Source organism: Excalfactoria chinensis, chromosome 12 (assembly GCF_039878825.1).
Source record: "Excalfactoria chinensis isolate bCotChi1 chromosome 12, bCotChi1.hap2, whole genome shotgun sequence".
In the NCBI taxonomy this organism is placed as follows: domain Eukaryota; kingdom Metazoa; phylum Chordata; class Aves; order Galliformes; family Phasianidae; genus Excalfactoria; species Excalfactoria chinensis.
The window spans coordinates 12,336,147-12,352,413 of NC_092836.1; the positions used below are offsets into that span (position 1 = coordinate 12,336,147).

Consider the following 16,267-nt stretch of genomic DNA (forward strand, 5'->3'; position numbering starts at 1 on the left):
TTTGTCATGTTATTACATAGATTGTGAATCTGTGTAGAGAAAGTTTCAAAGTGCACATTCTTGTACAGTCTTCTGAACACTTTCATAAACCCACAGACTCACTGACTGCTCCTTTCCAACATTCTCAAAAATTCACGTTTTTTTACCTTTCATCTTACTTGTAACTACTTCTTCAGGCTCCTTCCCCTTTCCTCTCACTACCATTGCCTCTATTGACCTGGCTCTGGCTGCCAAGTCAGTCCAGCAAACCCAGAAGAATTTATTAAACTGAACAGCATTTGACCCAAGCTGCCCCTTCTAGAACTTCATTCCTATTTTAGAATCAAATATATGTTTTCATTATGCATTGTTTCGTGATTGCAAGTTGGAAAAAAAGGGAATACCACAGAAAATATAAAAGAAAAAAAACTCTTTGTAAGGATAAAAAATACAAGGTACAAGTTCAGTTTTGACAGCAATGATGTGGCCCTTCCTTCGGGTTGTTAATAATAATACCATTATGTAAAACTATGAAGGTTAGGAAAATAAAACTGAGTCTTTACTTATCTGTGGTTATTCTGGACCATTTGGTACTGTCAACAAGCAGTTACAGCATCCATATTGTAGAGAAATTTGTACTCAGAGAATTACATTCTCTCTGTGTGAAATTACCCTTGTAAAATTTCAACTGAAAAAAAAAAATCATTTTTGGACTTTCGCTTTAAAATAAAAATAAAAAAAATCTGTTCTGTAGTGCTGGCATAGAATGAATATCTACATTCCTGTAATGGATGAACGTTCCTTAAATATATCATTCATAAAGTAAACATGAACTTTCCTGGATAAAAATCATTATGTAAATAGAAGATAGAAATGCATTCTCCAGGTGAAGGAAAAATTAGTACAAAGTTTGTCACGTTTCAGAAATTAACATTAACTAACTTTCTTCTCTGATAGCTTTTGAATTTCCTGATGAGTTATGACTACTGAAACAACAGCATTTCAGAACTAGAGGAAGAACAACTTAGGCAGAACAGTGAATATAGGCACTAACAAACATTTCAACATATTGCATGGAAGGAGAAAAAAAGAGCAGTGTGTCACTGGGGGGAGGATCTGGGTGACATCTGCCTAATGTCACCTGGTGGAGCTGTTAGAAACATCAGCTAGGCAAGGTCCCTCTGCCGCAATTACTTTTACTAACCATATCATTTTTTCAGGACTGGATTGCTACTGAAAGAGCACTGAAGCGATGAGAAAAGAAAAATATAAATAAAAATAAAAATAAATAAATAAAAATAAAAAGAAGAAGGAGAAGACGAATCTATCCTGAACCCCTCTCCAGCAGAAGAAAGCATTTTTTCAGGTCTATTCTCTGACACAATCAAGAAACTCCATCCACTAAACAAAGCTGGGAGAAAATACTGCAACTTAGAAAAGGAAGAAATCAGAAACAACTCTGATATCAAGTAGGTGAAAGTAAGAATACAAGAAATGTGCTATAAACTTTAAAGAGAGATGCTATGTGACACTTCATTGAATGTGGAACTGGTCTACAACACCACAACAGAACTTTGCAAAGGGCACTCAGGAAAACTTGATACTTTGCGTGTATCAAAGTTCTGTGGCAGAACTCCATTGATAAATGAATAGTGTAACAGTGAAGTCAGACCTAAGAACTGAGGATTTTAGAGCAGGTGGAATGATCGCCTGCTTGCATTCTGCCAGAGACCACGCAGTAGACTTGATGGAGCCACTGGCCAATTGGAGATGACATATTCTGTATTTCTGCCATGTGTTCCTAAAACTGAGTGAACTCGCTTCGTCTATTTGCTTATAAATAGTATACAACTTTTGCCAGCATTTGCACTTTCAAGGAAGTAAATTTGCAGAGATTCGTTTTAAAAGAAATTCTAAGAGAGACCTTAATAATACCACTTCAATGGTTGACTGAGTTGATTGAATCAATTTCTTTGCAACAACCAAAATCTCTCCCAGTAAATCTGCAGAAATCAGTTAAGGTAGTTCTTGATGTAACAGCACACAGAGCTGGTAGAAGGGCGGAGAGAACCTTGGCTGCACAGCTAATAATTGTAATTATAATGATAAAAGCTCATAAATGGCTTCATTCTACACTGTCACTCACAGCATAACCCTCTATCGCTCACTCCTGCTGCACACAATGACCTTTGTCATGCTTGGGAAAACAGCTTCCCACTGTGATTTGACTCTTACTGAGTGGCCAGATGGGGCAGTTTTGCTTCATTATTTGTGCCTGTGAAGTGAAAATGCCAACAGAAAGATTCATTACTGTCAAGATCATCTCTGCAAAGCTCCTCTGATTTATTAGGGCACAAACTGCTGCACTGGCTGTAATGAGACGTAAATGTTCTGTAAGGCCTATGAACTTGAGAAGGAAATACACTGCCATCAAGAGGCAATGGGCCTAATTTATTAACAGCGCTATCACAGAAAATCACACCAGCAGCACATATTGCAGCAGTTGTGGGGGATAATGTAACAGATTAGCCAATGACACATTTACATAAAACCATTACCTTCACTTTTCTGAAATTTGTACAGTGCAGACAGGTGAAATGCAAAGGAATTTCTAAATACGTTAAAACTTTAGTGTCTTTCAAACTCTGATTAGTTAATACTGAGATTATAATCCAGACTAATACATTGTAGGATACAGAAAATTAAGTCTTAACTTCCAAGGAGAAATGTACTGTTCAATTATTGAATAGTATGGTTGTTTTTTTTAAGCTCTACATTTTGTTAGTTGGTCCAGATTCTCATATGTTTTTTTTCTCACATCACAGACCTTGCCAGTGTTTCTATTTAACACAGTGGAACACTCCTAAAAACTTACAACAGGTTATGATGGAAAACAAGTACTAATGAAGCTCCGAAAATCCTTTTTATCTGTTATGAATTTTATGTATTACTTGAATACAATACACCAGCTACTTCAACCATATTAAGAAGGATATAGAGCACTTCAGCAATACTAGAAGAACTTTACACTGACTTCTAGTGTGACTAGAAGGTTAAATGAATATGGCATACAGGATAGATGAATTTTAAAAAGTCTAATCTCAAAATGTTGTTTCAGAAAACTTCTTACAAGAAATTATGCATTGAAAGAAACTTCCTAACTGGGAAATATAACACAATGTGAGCAGTCATGCTCAAAAGACCAAACCAGCATAAGACATTTTCCTCTTAGAATAGCAGCAAAATTAATTAAGCAAATTAAAATGCAAGAGTATCTGCTTATGATGGCATCATAACTTGGCCTGTGTCTCTAATTTAATAATCTAGCCTCATTCAGAGGGCAAGTACACTTTGAACTGACACAGACCCTGTTCTGGGTCTTATAGATACTGTTAGCACTTGATTAAACATAAATGTAGGAACGAAGGCCAGGTTCTCTTGCCACTCAACAACCCATTAATAAGTCACTCTGGAGGGAGGAGGAAAAGATAAATGTTTTGTTGAGCTACTTTCTTTTGGGAAGTCTAAATCCATTCATTAGTAGGAAAAAAAAAGTAGCTCATTGGTAGAGTTTTTAACTAACTTGTATGGCTTGTTTTACATTACTATTCCCTTATGGCTATTAAATGTTCTGTTATTTAAAAAGCTGTGAACTAAACCAGGTGTTTATCCAACTATTTCTCACTAAGTGCTGTAAAGTTATCTAGATTGCTTTCTGGAAATCTACATGTTATTTCAAACCATTCAATTAATGCCATTGCCTATTAAAAAAATGATTTAAATGTAAAAATACAGAATATAGTAACATTGGATGCTGAAACATCTATTATATTTTCCTCTTAATCTGGACAGTAGTTACTTGCAACTCAGCAATGTGAGAACTGGAGTGAAGAACTTGCCTGCTGTACTCTATCCTTTTCCTAAGAGTCCCTAGTGGGCTCCTGAATACTCCTTAGGCAGCTGTTCCTACTGTTAACACACTGTACTTATGGAATTGAATAATGGCAAAAAGAGCACACCTAAGAGTTCCTCTGGTGTAGAGAGGCACAGCGCTTACCAGAGTTCCCTACCTGAACTGAGGAAGTTGATGGAGGGATTCACTTTTGCAGGAAACAAATTTGCTCATTTTCCTGAAGTTTCAGTGCTTTTCAGCTGAAGCACTTGATCTGGATGGTTGGCACCAGTTAATGACTGCAGCTCCCTATGAAAAATTTCCTATGTGCTTGCTTCTATGTGACCAAAAATGGAGTAACTTCAATTTAGTCATGGCTGCTAATATGGGGAAAGCATGTGAGGATTCCATTGTGAACAAAACAATTATGAAAATTGTTTAGTGTTTCCTATTTTTTATGCAAGTAGAACACACACAAAGAGAGTTCTGAGCTTCATGTTTCAGAATAACTATATATTGAATTTAGCATAAATTCATAGGAGAATTCCACTAGTTACACTGACCTAATGGCTTATTAGATGTTACTCTTGCTGCAAACATAGAGCCAAATGCATTTTTTCTGGCTGAAATTGCACAAACATGACGTACCACAAAGGCATCGTCTGATGTTTGGCTCATCTCTAGTTTCCATACATAACCTTTTAAGGAGAATTTAGGTCAGCCTGAATAAAACAGTTTCTTTCAAAATGGGGTGCCATATGTCAAAGCGTACTTAGTCAGCCAGAATTGTTTTTAGCCAAAAACTCAGTATTATCAGATACTGTGCTAATATCTCTGTAGTCACAAATTTCTCATGCTGTTAGTATAAGTATATGAATATTTTGCACAAATTTGGTTCTGGTTACTCAAACAAATCAAAATATTGAAAAAAATACTATCATAGTTATTACAATCATACTAATGATAATACTGCAAAGTTTCCATCATGCTTTTTATAGAATGAGTCCTGTCACCCATTTATTATTTTTAGTATTCTCAACAGTCTCAATCTCTTTATAGATGCCATGTACTTCTCAGCATGACATCCGTGATAATTTAGATACATAGCCCAGGAAGAGCAGATAACGCTCATTTTGATGGGATTCCACTGAATAACATACAAGGTGCTATAAACAGATTTTATATAACAAAAGGAAAAAATGATTTCACAAAGCAGCTAGCAGGTCCCTTTACTCTTGGTAAATATTCTGCTCACGTAGGAAACAAAGAAAAGGGAATTCCTAGTGCTCTCTGATCTAAAGAAACTGTTCTGGCAACCTTATGCAGATAGGATGAGGAAAATATTGTTACAATGGATAAATCTCTGGTGGGTTGTGTGTGCTGCCTACATCCCAGACACTCAGGAGCAGCACTGCCGAGAACACACATTTTCTATTAAATCAAGTTAACTCAGCTACTGGATACTGGATGTCCCCAGTATAGATTCAGCAGAGGCAGAAATTCTGAACTGTACTAAAAGTCTGAATCCTTTTAAAGGTAGACGTGGTCTCTGTTAAACGTAAGAAGAGAGATTTTAGATGTCACTAATCTCTACTTTCCACACAATGGTGTGATGCTACCAATATATTCCCAGTTCTGCATGGAAAAAAATGGCAAGCAGCACTGTCACTATAGTATCAGAATCATAGAATGGCTTGGGTTGAAAGAGACCTCAAGGATCATTAAGTTCCAACACCCCATCCACACACAGGGCTGCCATCCACCAGATCTAGAACTAGACCAGGCTGCTCAAGACCCATCCAACCTGGCCTTAAACACCTCCAGGTGTGGGACATCCACAACAAGAGATGTGGGGGAAATAGGGAATAAAACGTGCAATCAATAAAATTCTAAATACGTTTCTGAATGGTGGTCTGATTTTTCTTTTTCACTGGAATATAAGTCATAAAGTCAGGTTCAAGTTTTACTCAAAAAAACAGCAGAAATCTGCAACTGCTCAAACTCTCCAGTCAGATTCTATGGTCCCTAATCAAAATTCCTAGCAATACAATGACAAGAATGCCACACTGATGGTACTCCCACAGACTGGTGGGATGAGAAACACTTTTTCAACTGCAAATGACAATAAATGGTGGGATAGAAAGATAATGTATCCAAGACCATGTTTGCAAACAGGATTAAATTCATCTTCCACGAATATTTGTGCCTATAAGACTTGATAGAATGAGTAAATTATGAAAATTAAACCTTAAGTTTTATGTAAGTTTACTCAAGGCAAATGTTTAGTGCTCACCTACCTCTACCACAGATGTTTCAGCAAGCAGTATTTAGACAAAACTCTCCTTTTATGGAAAATTCAGCCATTTATTTTTCACAGTGTGAGCAAAACTAATAAATATATACTCGGTTAATTTAATTCTTGGAGATTAAGTTAATAGAATAGATGAACTGCCTAGGGATTTTTCCATTTATTTGTAAAAATAATTGAAAACAACTGCACACCTACTTCAGGGCAATTGCAATTAAGTCATTTTTAGGCTGGTCAAGTTTTTTTGTATATATATATATTTATTTTTTTTGACAATGCAAAATTGAAGCAAGGCATTTGCTTCAAAAGAGGCACATTGGAATCTTGAATAAGTGATACGCGACATATAACTCAGCATTGTACGATGAATGCTTTTTGTACCTGGAAGTGTAAGGGACTTGGTAAGGGAGATTAGATGCAGCCTTAAATCCGCTGTTTGTTGGAAATCATATTCAGGTCCAACATTTATGGGGGCTTTGCAAGACCTCATTTGCACTCAAAGATAACTCACTGCAGCCTTTCATGCAAATCCATAACAAAAAATAACTTTCAGATGGTTTACCACAGTTTACAGTATGTTCCACCAATTTCTTATTTGCATGAGTTTTCTCTAGTATACAAGGAAAAGAAAATCTACAAGAACAAGAGCAGATATTCTTGAGTTGAAAATTTGCACTTTGCGTTCTATCTGAAATACTGAATATACAGTTCAGTTTACTTCTAGTGACTGAAATGTAAATTATTGATTGTAAGAACAGTATTATTTTATCTTTTGTCATTATTCTCCATACTAAGTAAATTTTTCTTCATGGTTTTATTGCCTCATATTACTAAAGCAATTGGAAAGCATGAAGACAGAAAAGACAGACCATAACTGATGCTACCTTTGTTATAATTCAAAAATAAAAAAAAATCTCCTTCATCAGAGGCTGACAGTCAGAATCACATAATTGAAAGTCCTGTTTTGCTCTTAACAAGAGGAAGGAAGGCCAGGAACTTGTGTAGTGGTCTGTTGCCTCCATTCATGTATACTTCCAAATTCTACTTTAAGCTTCCTTACAACATACATTTGTCGTCTTTTTAAGGGTGTTTGTGGGAGTTATATTTCATCAAACAAGTATAACTTGTTACTATCTCTTTTTTTAAAAAGTGAAGTAAGCATAAAAATGTTACCAGAAGTTACCAATAATTTGAGACTCTATTGAAGTATTACAGATACGGAAATGGACTGTAGGGTTTGCAAGATACACAGTCCTTAAAAAAAGAGCAAACTCTCAGTGGCAGCTGCTTCTATTCTCATAATGGATTGCTGACCAGCAATCATTGGGATATATATTTTACTGTCACAATGCAAGTTCAATAATTAGTCCCAAAAGATTTAAAATCCTACATGGTTTTTCAAGATTTGAATTTCTAAAAATGTAAGATGACAGAACAAGAACTTGAGTTTTCTAGGGCATTTATCAATGCACTAAACTGAACTCCAGTGTTAAAATTCCTTAAAAAAAGGTTCCAACAGTTCATAAGAGGAAACCTTTGTGACTGAACTTAACAGAAGTCAATGCAGATACATTATCCCATTAAAACAGAACATATTCATTCAGACATACAAATCTGTCACTTTCACACTGAGAAAATTATGATAGGGATAGTAGGGAGGATTACAAGATGATGGTATTTGGAACTTCACAGAGAATAATAGGTTTTTATCAGTATTGCAACAAATGTCTGCACATGGGAACAGAACACAAAAGTTATGTCTACAGAGACAACCACATTCTTCAGAAGTCTCAGATTCTAGGTAATGTTGTTATGTCAGTTTAAATCTATCTATACATATAAATATAGATTGAGATGAAGAAAGCATGCTCTAAATGGATAGTCTGTAAAACGCAGATTCACTAACAGCTCAAGATTCAACTACTTAGAAAGACTCAGAAGACCCACAACAGAGTTCTAAAGAGGGAATTGTTTGGAATAACTTGTTTAGTTCTTAATTCAGTAAAGCACTTTAATGTATGCCTGAATCCCTTGCTTTGGTTAGCTGAGATGTAATAATTCACATATGTAAGCGCTTTGCTGAAATGAATACTAAACTGCACATCTATGATCTGCATGTAATGAATCTTCCACACCATCTTGATATATGTGCGTGTATTGTTGGATTGTTCTATAGCCAGACACCACGAAGGCTAACAGAGGTTCTCTGGCAAAATGGTATATATGAATAACAATTTCATATATAAACAATGTCTGTTACATTTTCAAACCAGCAGAATTTGGCCTCTCAGAGCAAAATGAGCAAGAAATACCATTTACTGTATGTAATAAGATGCCAGCAAGAGAATAGTATACCAAACATTTAACTTCCTCCCTTTGTAACATTCCCCTTCCAAACATCTCCTGAGATTTGATATTTAAACATGCAATTTACCAACCTTCTAAAGTTAATGTAAATACCCAGCAGAACTTCACTTAAAGCCTCAGTATGTAAAAAAACAACACATGATGGCTTATTCTAATTCAGTAAGAATTATAAAAAATTGAATTATATGAGGATATTGTTAAAAGAAAAGTGAACCAGGAATGAACTAAGAGTGGATCATGCAAACTAGGTAGAAGTACTTTCAACATCGAGATGCAAAAGCCTGAAAACAATTTCTTTGTGCTAGTCTATAGTTTTCCAGGGTAGTTAACAATTACTCATAGGCTACTGGAATTGCCATACCTCATCAGACCAGCAATGTACCTGACCAATCGGTTAGGAAAATATGCAATAAATCATTTTCTTATTTAATCCTCATGTTTGGATTCTTTCCTCTACTTGTGCTACCACACGTAACTGTAAACATACTTGTCAGACATAAACATATCTTAAACCCTGTAAATACTTGTCCACTATACAACATTGTGTTTGGTTCTGGTTTAATTTGCATTCTAAAAAAAAATAAAAATAGAAATTTGAAATTTTATTCCAGGATATTCCAAAGGCTATAAAGGAGGCCTAAAACGGCCTTTGAAGAAAAACACAGATTAAGATTCCACTCTTCCTTGTCTGTAAAATAAGTGAACAGTCAGAAGTTTTCAGTTAATCTTGTGCTGCAGTGAACAGAAAGTACCTATAAAGGAAGCAGGCCTGTAGTTCTGCTATATCCTTATTGTGACAGTGATTACTGAGCATAACTCAAGTTTTGTCATTTTAATCCCATGTTGCATCTACACTTTCCTCTGAATTGGGACCTTTATTATAGATTCTGTTGATTTCAGCTAGTTCCAGATGCAAATAATAAAGACATTCAGTCCAACTTCATCCTCAGTTTCTTACCATCTGTACTTTTATTTACTAATTTAAATTAATTAATTGGCATACTGTTATCTCTTTTATTATCAAATGCAAACAAATGAGTTTCATAAGCAATTATGATCAATTTTTTTGCTGGTGAGGAATTAAAAATGTGCACTCTTTAAATTTTGCAGAGACCACAGATGCTTGTTTGAAACAGAACAACTCAAACATCTCTTTTCTGCGGATCTTGTTTAAGTAAGAAGCTGCATATGTTATAAAGAGAGGTAACTGAAAACAAGCGCTGGCTTTCAGTATAATTGCAGCATTGTTCAACTTAGACCATACAAACTGAACTGCAGTTTTTATCACGCTATTGAACAATTTCAAGACGTAGATGATCTCACTGTTTCCCTAACTGGATGATATAATCCTTCACAGAAAAAACACTACCTCAAAAGCAGACACAGTCCATAGAATGAAATACAGTTGTGCAATTACTACGCATATTTTAATAGTCATGCTCCTGGCATAACTACATAAATAAATACATAAATACGTAAATACATAAATAAAATTAAGACCTTAGATTGATTCAAATGTCAGGTCAGGTTTGTTATATTCATTTTGTGAATCACTAAACAGAATCCAAAGATATCAGGTTCTTATTATGAGATTTACTTATAATACTTCAGAGTCCCTTGTTAGCAGTGGCTTTCAGCCACATTTTTCAGTGATGTGGAGTTTATGTCAGACGCAAGTAGTGATTACTCGTACTCACCTAGATAAAATCTGTGTGCATAAGACATCTTAAGTTTTGGAATGCTTTCTTTATGTCTCCAAAATGCACTAAATAATCTTTAAAAATCCTTTTTTTTTCCAATAAAATTTCATCAATTGACAACTATACCCATTACTCTAACATAGAAAGAAAAGATATTGAGACCTACACATCTGTTTCTTCTTCAACTATAGTAAACTATTCTAGCTCCAAATTATACATTCTTCTCAAGATTTAAAAAGCACTGAATTATTAATTAATATTTTAGGATAAGGAAGAGAAAGGTTTTCATGTTCAGTAATGTATCATGTGGAAAGCATTATATAAGAGCCAAAATGCACTTTGAAGGTTAGTATTTCCATAATATCTTATTATCCTAGTTCATTACTACATTAAAAGGCCACATCTATCCTCAAGCAATATCACATAAGCATTATTTTTGCCACTAACAAAACATCCGTTTAACCAAAATCATGCTTAGATGAATAAAAGGATTACTACTGACTTTTTAATAGACATATATTTCATACTGCATAAGCTAATTTTGTTTTTCCATTAAATATAGGTGAGAAAATACTTACCTTTCTGTCTGGCCAATTATATTTTGCAAATATTGTATCGTATGTGTCCACAGCTCCATCAGTAATCAACATTATGGCCTGGCTGCAAATACTTCCTTGTCCTGTGTGATTGAACTGTGAAAGGAAAATTTCATTTAAATACAACACATTCTGTTAGATACAGAGGATACACAATTTAGAGACATGCTATTCATATGGCATCTGTACTCACTCCATATTACATACCAGATGTTATTTTTCATAAAACATTTATCTGGGAGAACCAAGTTTCGTGGATTCTCACATTCTCACAACATGAACATACATTTGCTGCTGGACAGCAGCACTACAGCACAGGTAGACAGACAGACACCAACATGCACTTGATGTGTGCAAGGGAACTTTCACCACTGCATAGAAGGAGGATTTTTTCTCTTGATAAAAGAGCCTGTCAATTGGGCTAAGCAGCAATATGAGCTTTCATTTTTTGATTCCATAGCTTGTGTCTTCATTTTGAATCGACCTTTAATTTTTGTTAGTATATTATTTTATTATATGAGGGTTATTATTTTATAATATGAGGGTTCACTTGTTTCCTGATCTTCTCAGAACCCTATAACTTTTCTTGTAGAAAAACTTCTTAACTTCTAAAAATCTCATCTTTGTAGACATGAAGACATGCTTACATATATCATTCAAAATTAGCAAACTATTCATCCCTGCTGTATAGAAGCTATTGTCTGTGATACCTGCAAGTTAATTTATCCTTAACTTTTTTTTCCAGTCTTGTCCATTTTTCCAGTCTTATCCTTATGCATAACTATTAAAGTTGACTTCCTTAATATGATCCTGGATGTAATACTTCTTCATAAAGATGAAAGAGACTTCATCTTCATAAATATTCAACAAAACACAGTGTTTTGAGTTGGAAGGGACATTCAGGATCGCCCAGTTCCAAACCCGCTGCAATGGGCTGGGATACTTCCCATTAGACCGAGTTGCCAAGGGACTCATTAAATCTACCCTTGAACACTTCCTGTGATGGGGCATCTACAGTTTCTCTGAGCAACCTCTTCCAATGCCTTACCACTTCCACAGTAAAAAAGTTCCTCCTAGTATCTAAGCTAAATGTAGCCCTCTTTTATTTTAAAATGATTCTAAATCTACCCTCTTTTACTTTAAAGCCAATATCCCTTGTTCTATCACAACACCTACTCATTCATATGAACAACATACTTTGAAATGCAAAAGTTATAGTAAAGGGAAAATAATGAAGGGGGAATGCCTTCATATATCTATTTTAAAATATTAATTTGTGTGCATATGCATTATACTACATGGCTGTTTGGATATTTTTAAGAATGAGATTAAATTCAAATGCTTTGGTGATATCTTCACATATTTGTCTAGAACTGTAATTTTATTGAATAGCAAGAATGATGAAAGTCTTTACCATAATAATAACAATGACAAGGGACTTATGATGAACTACAATTAACTCAGTGATTCATCAGTAAGCAGCAAAAATTTCAGTGCATCCTGACATTCAGAGCATTTGGTTGTGATTAGCAGTCTTTGAAATGTCACAGAATTTTATTTAATTGGCTTTGATTTTTTTAAAAAGGTAATCACTGCAAAGACCACATTTGTCACCAAAAGAGATAATTGCAGTTGTCACGTGACAGTGTAGGTGCCACACTGCTCTACTAAGCACTTCTGTATTCTTACAGCAACTAATGAACACTGCTTAAATCAACGGTTGGAAAGAATTTGGAAGCAGATTTTAAACATGCATTTCAAAGATGTTCAGTATCAACATCTTCAGATTTTAGCAACCTAGGCAAATACAGGAATTGAAATGCAGGTAATTGCAATACAAAATTAAATGAGTTTAATTACTGTAAATCCTGAACCATTCTGAAAACCCACCTAGATTCTAAATAAGCCTCCCCTCCATCTTTCTTTTTTAAATGTAACCCAGACATCCTTAGCTAAGCTGTAGTTCACTTGAACAGATTTCTGGCATATAAAGGTCACATGATGTAGACAAAGAGTAAAAAGGTTAGCAGTATTTTTTTAAGGATAGTTGGCAGCTACTGAAATAAACTTATTTAACAACAACAACAAAAACAACATAATTATAAAATTAGTAAATATAAGCATACTCCCCCACATATAGATAATAAAGATTGCTTGTTCTATGGGCAATATTTTACCGTCATGACAATTTTGGAGAGAGTTCTAATTTATTACCTTTAAATTGACAGTAATTGCTAAAGAGCTGGAAAAAATATCAGCAGCGTAAACCTGAAAAGCATTAACTTACTTCATTGAGCATGTTGAAAGCTTCATTTAAAGCAATGTCCAGCATTCCAATTCCTTTTGCAAAAAGCTTGTCAAGGTGTTCCCTAAAATGCTGAAATGAAGAAGAATGTTTTATTTGCCAGATTATTCTTATAACATATATATTTATATAATTAAAGTTTTCCTCTTGAGACTTACCTCTTTAGTTAACATGACTGCAAACATAATTCATAAACCATAGCAGTTCCTGCTCAGTATTTTTGACAAAGTCACACCAAAGTACTATTGTTATTAGAATAACAATAATGTAAAAATATCACAAGATTTTTTTTACTAGTTATTCAGACTATTTTACCTTTGCCTTTTAGTTTGCTTTGCTACATACAGACATACATATCTTCATATAATGATTTTTTACTTTATTTCTAATTATTCAACTTTTAGCTTTCAGGAAATACTACTCAATAATTATTCACCCTAAAATTTAGTTTTTGTATTCTATTTTGTGTTATCTCTCCCCAGAAGTTGATAGATCTAATTATTCATTGCAGTTCATGTTGTTTATCAATGTCAGCATAACATTTAGAGAACGGGTCTTGTTAGCTATTGGCAATTATCTTCAGGTTTATGTTGCATAGCCATAAGCCTAATTTTTGCAGTTTTAAATGTTTCATCAATTATGCACTGCTATGCTTGCTTGTCCATGAGCATTGGTAAAATCTTCAGGCAAGCAGTTCTGATGCTAACGCCAGTATTCATCCTATATTCCCCTCATACAAAACACAATCACAGAGTCATGGAATGTCTGGGGCTGGAAGGGACCCCAGAGAACATCCAGTTCCACCCCTCTTGTCACATACATTATTTCTCCAGATATGCCAGAAATTTGAGCAATTTCTCAAATCATACACTTAGCAAAAATAAAGGCCTACACTATAAAACAAACATGAAATTGTAGTTTTAATTTTTAGATTAAGTAAGAACATTTTCAAAAGTACAGTAGCACTTATTTTTGAAAATAATATGTTCAGAGGAGAAATAAAGTCTCTTAAGTTTTTAAGGGATTACACATGATAAAATCCAGTGTCACGAGCCATGCTGCCATAAAAGGGAAGATACTGAATGTAATATCAACAAGCAAGTGTGAGCCCCCCCTGATTTTATCTGATGGATACATTTCTTTCTCTTCTGTAAAATAAAAAGATATTACCTCTGCATGTTGGAAGGCAGAGTCCTTCCTATTTCATTAATAAATTTCAGAATGTCAAAATGAGGAAAATTTACATCCTAGCTGTAGGCAATTTTGAAGCATAAGCTGCTGCCACAAAAACAGGCTGCTTTCTCAAAACAATTAGTCCACAGTGACCTAGTAAATGTAGTTCATTGCAGCTCAGTGCTTTGAACAGCCAGAAGGCAGTCTTGTTTGTCTAAGCAAAAAGCAATGGCATTAATCTCTACATAGTTTAATTGCAAAACAATTTTTTTTTAACCAACTTAAACACTTAAGTAAACTTAACTTAAGTTTAAGCTAACTTAAGTAAAACTTATCACTATCAGCATAGTAACATAAATTACAGTTTTAAGTATGATTTATAAATACAACAATTGGGAATAAGAAAATGAAAACACATACAGAGGGATTAAAAACACTACAACGACAAAGCAGGAAATGTGAAATGCTTCTTAAGATCTCACAATTGCATAAAAAGTTTAGTTCAATAAGATAGTAAAAGGAACATTTCTGTCACTTCATTAGCCATGTCAGAACATTAATATACATCCAAGAAAAGAAACTAATAATGTAATGATCCTATTGTTCCTTATATTGTGTCCTTTGTATTTTTACAAATAATAATAAAAACACAAATGAATTTAAAATATTTGAATGTTCAAGAAATGTATTAACCTCTTGTTATTCTGTATCCTACTTCAAAATATTTCTGAAAGTGTAAGCTCATATACAACATGGGCATATTCTTGCCTTCAACTAAAACAGACTGGAAATTGAGAGTAGCAATACAGAAAGCAGTTTCCCAGGCAAGGGCTACGTCATCTGTCAGCAACAAACACTGTGTGCTTTCCATTACTCCTTCAAAACACAACTGACCTGCACTCAGCCTCAAAGGCCACTGACTTCTACACATATGGACAGAAATAGGATTTTTCCAGCAACTGAAGATTTACAGAAACTCAGAAAACGCACATATCTTTTTTTATTGCTCACTGAAATTCTTCAAAAATTAAAATATGTTTATAAAACTCTCCAGGAAACATCCTACCAAAACAAATTTCACATATGGTTGATAGGTTTAAACCAGAAAATGTAGTTTGCTGCTACATAAAATGTTGAAAACAAGCAGTTTGCTTCTGTTCCATTGATGTCCAAAGCTATTTCAAAACATCCAGTGTAAGCATTGACCAGAAGTTTTCAAGCTGTGGGAGCAGCTCTGTGCTTACAGCCTGTCTCTCTCAGATCCATGAGACTGAGGTCAGTTTACAGTTGTCACAGATGCTTCCAATAACACAACGATTCACAGACCTTTCAGAAAATTGATAATCACCAAATTTTGTCATGGAAATAAGTTTCCAATCTTCTCTTTTTGTAAATTTGGCATGCTAAATAATTATCCCAAATCACATTTGTCTTTGAAATACTTTACTGCTTTATAATTAAACGAGAATTACTTTGCTATTAAAAATCTGACTTGTGTTTAAAATCTCTGAGTATTTCAGGAGTAAGGACTGTGGAATCTTTATGCAAAGCATCTACATTATCAAGTATGAACATACAGAATAAATAGATTACCAAAAATCACTCATAAGCACTATAATCTCCAGTGTATCAGTCACTACACATGGCATGTCAGAAGAATAAATACTTTCTCTTGCCCCAGTGCTCTCTCTCTTTACATATAAATACATACACACTTTCTGAAAATGTAATAATAATGTTTGTTTGATACAAAAATTGTAAAAATGTTAAAAATCCATTTCACATAGTCTGAATTGTAACAAATAATTGTTTGCTTCCCACAGGCTTCTGAACGAATGAACGCTAGACAAGGTGATTCTGCAAAAGGATCGAGTGACTAAAACAAATGTGTGTTTTTATTGACTCCTTTCTCTATCTTTGAAGTGTTTTAAATCTTTTTTTCTTTTT

The 16,267-nt window shown here is 34.4% G+C and overlaps 1 protein-coding gene across 4 annotated transcripts in view; it reads right to left on the bottom strand.

Annotated features, from left to right (window-relative positions):
* Positions 1 to 16,267, bottom strand: part of CACNA2D3 (calcium voltage-gated channel auxiliary subunit alpha2delta 3) — a 346,053-nt gene that overhangs the window by 160,541 nt on the left and 169,245 nt on the right. For all 4 annotated transcript variants that reach the window (XM_072347140.1, XM_072347142.1, XM_072347143.1 and 1 more), the window contains 2 exons: positions 13,130 to 13,219; positions 10,825 to 10,938 (listed from right to left, as the gene is read on the bottom strand). In XM_072347140.1, coding sequence (XP_072203241.1) covers positions 10,825 to 10,938; positions 13,130 to 13,219 — 204 coding nt within the window. The remainder of the gene's footprint in view (positions 1 to 10,824; positions 10,939 to 13,129; positions 13,220 to 16,267) is intronic.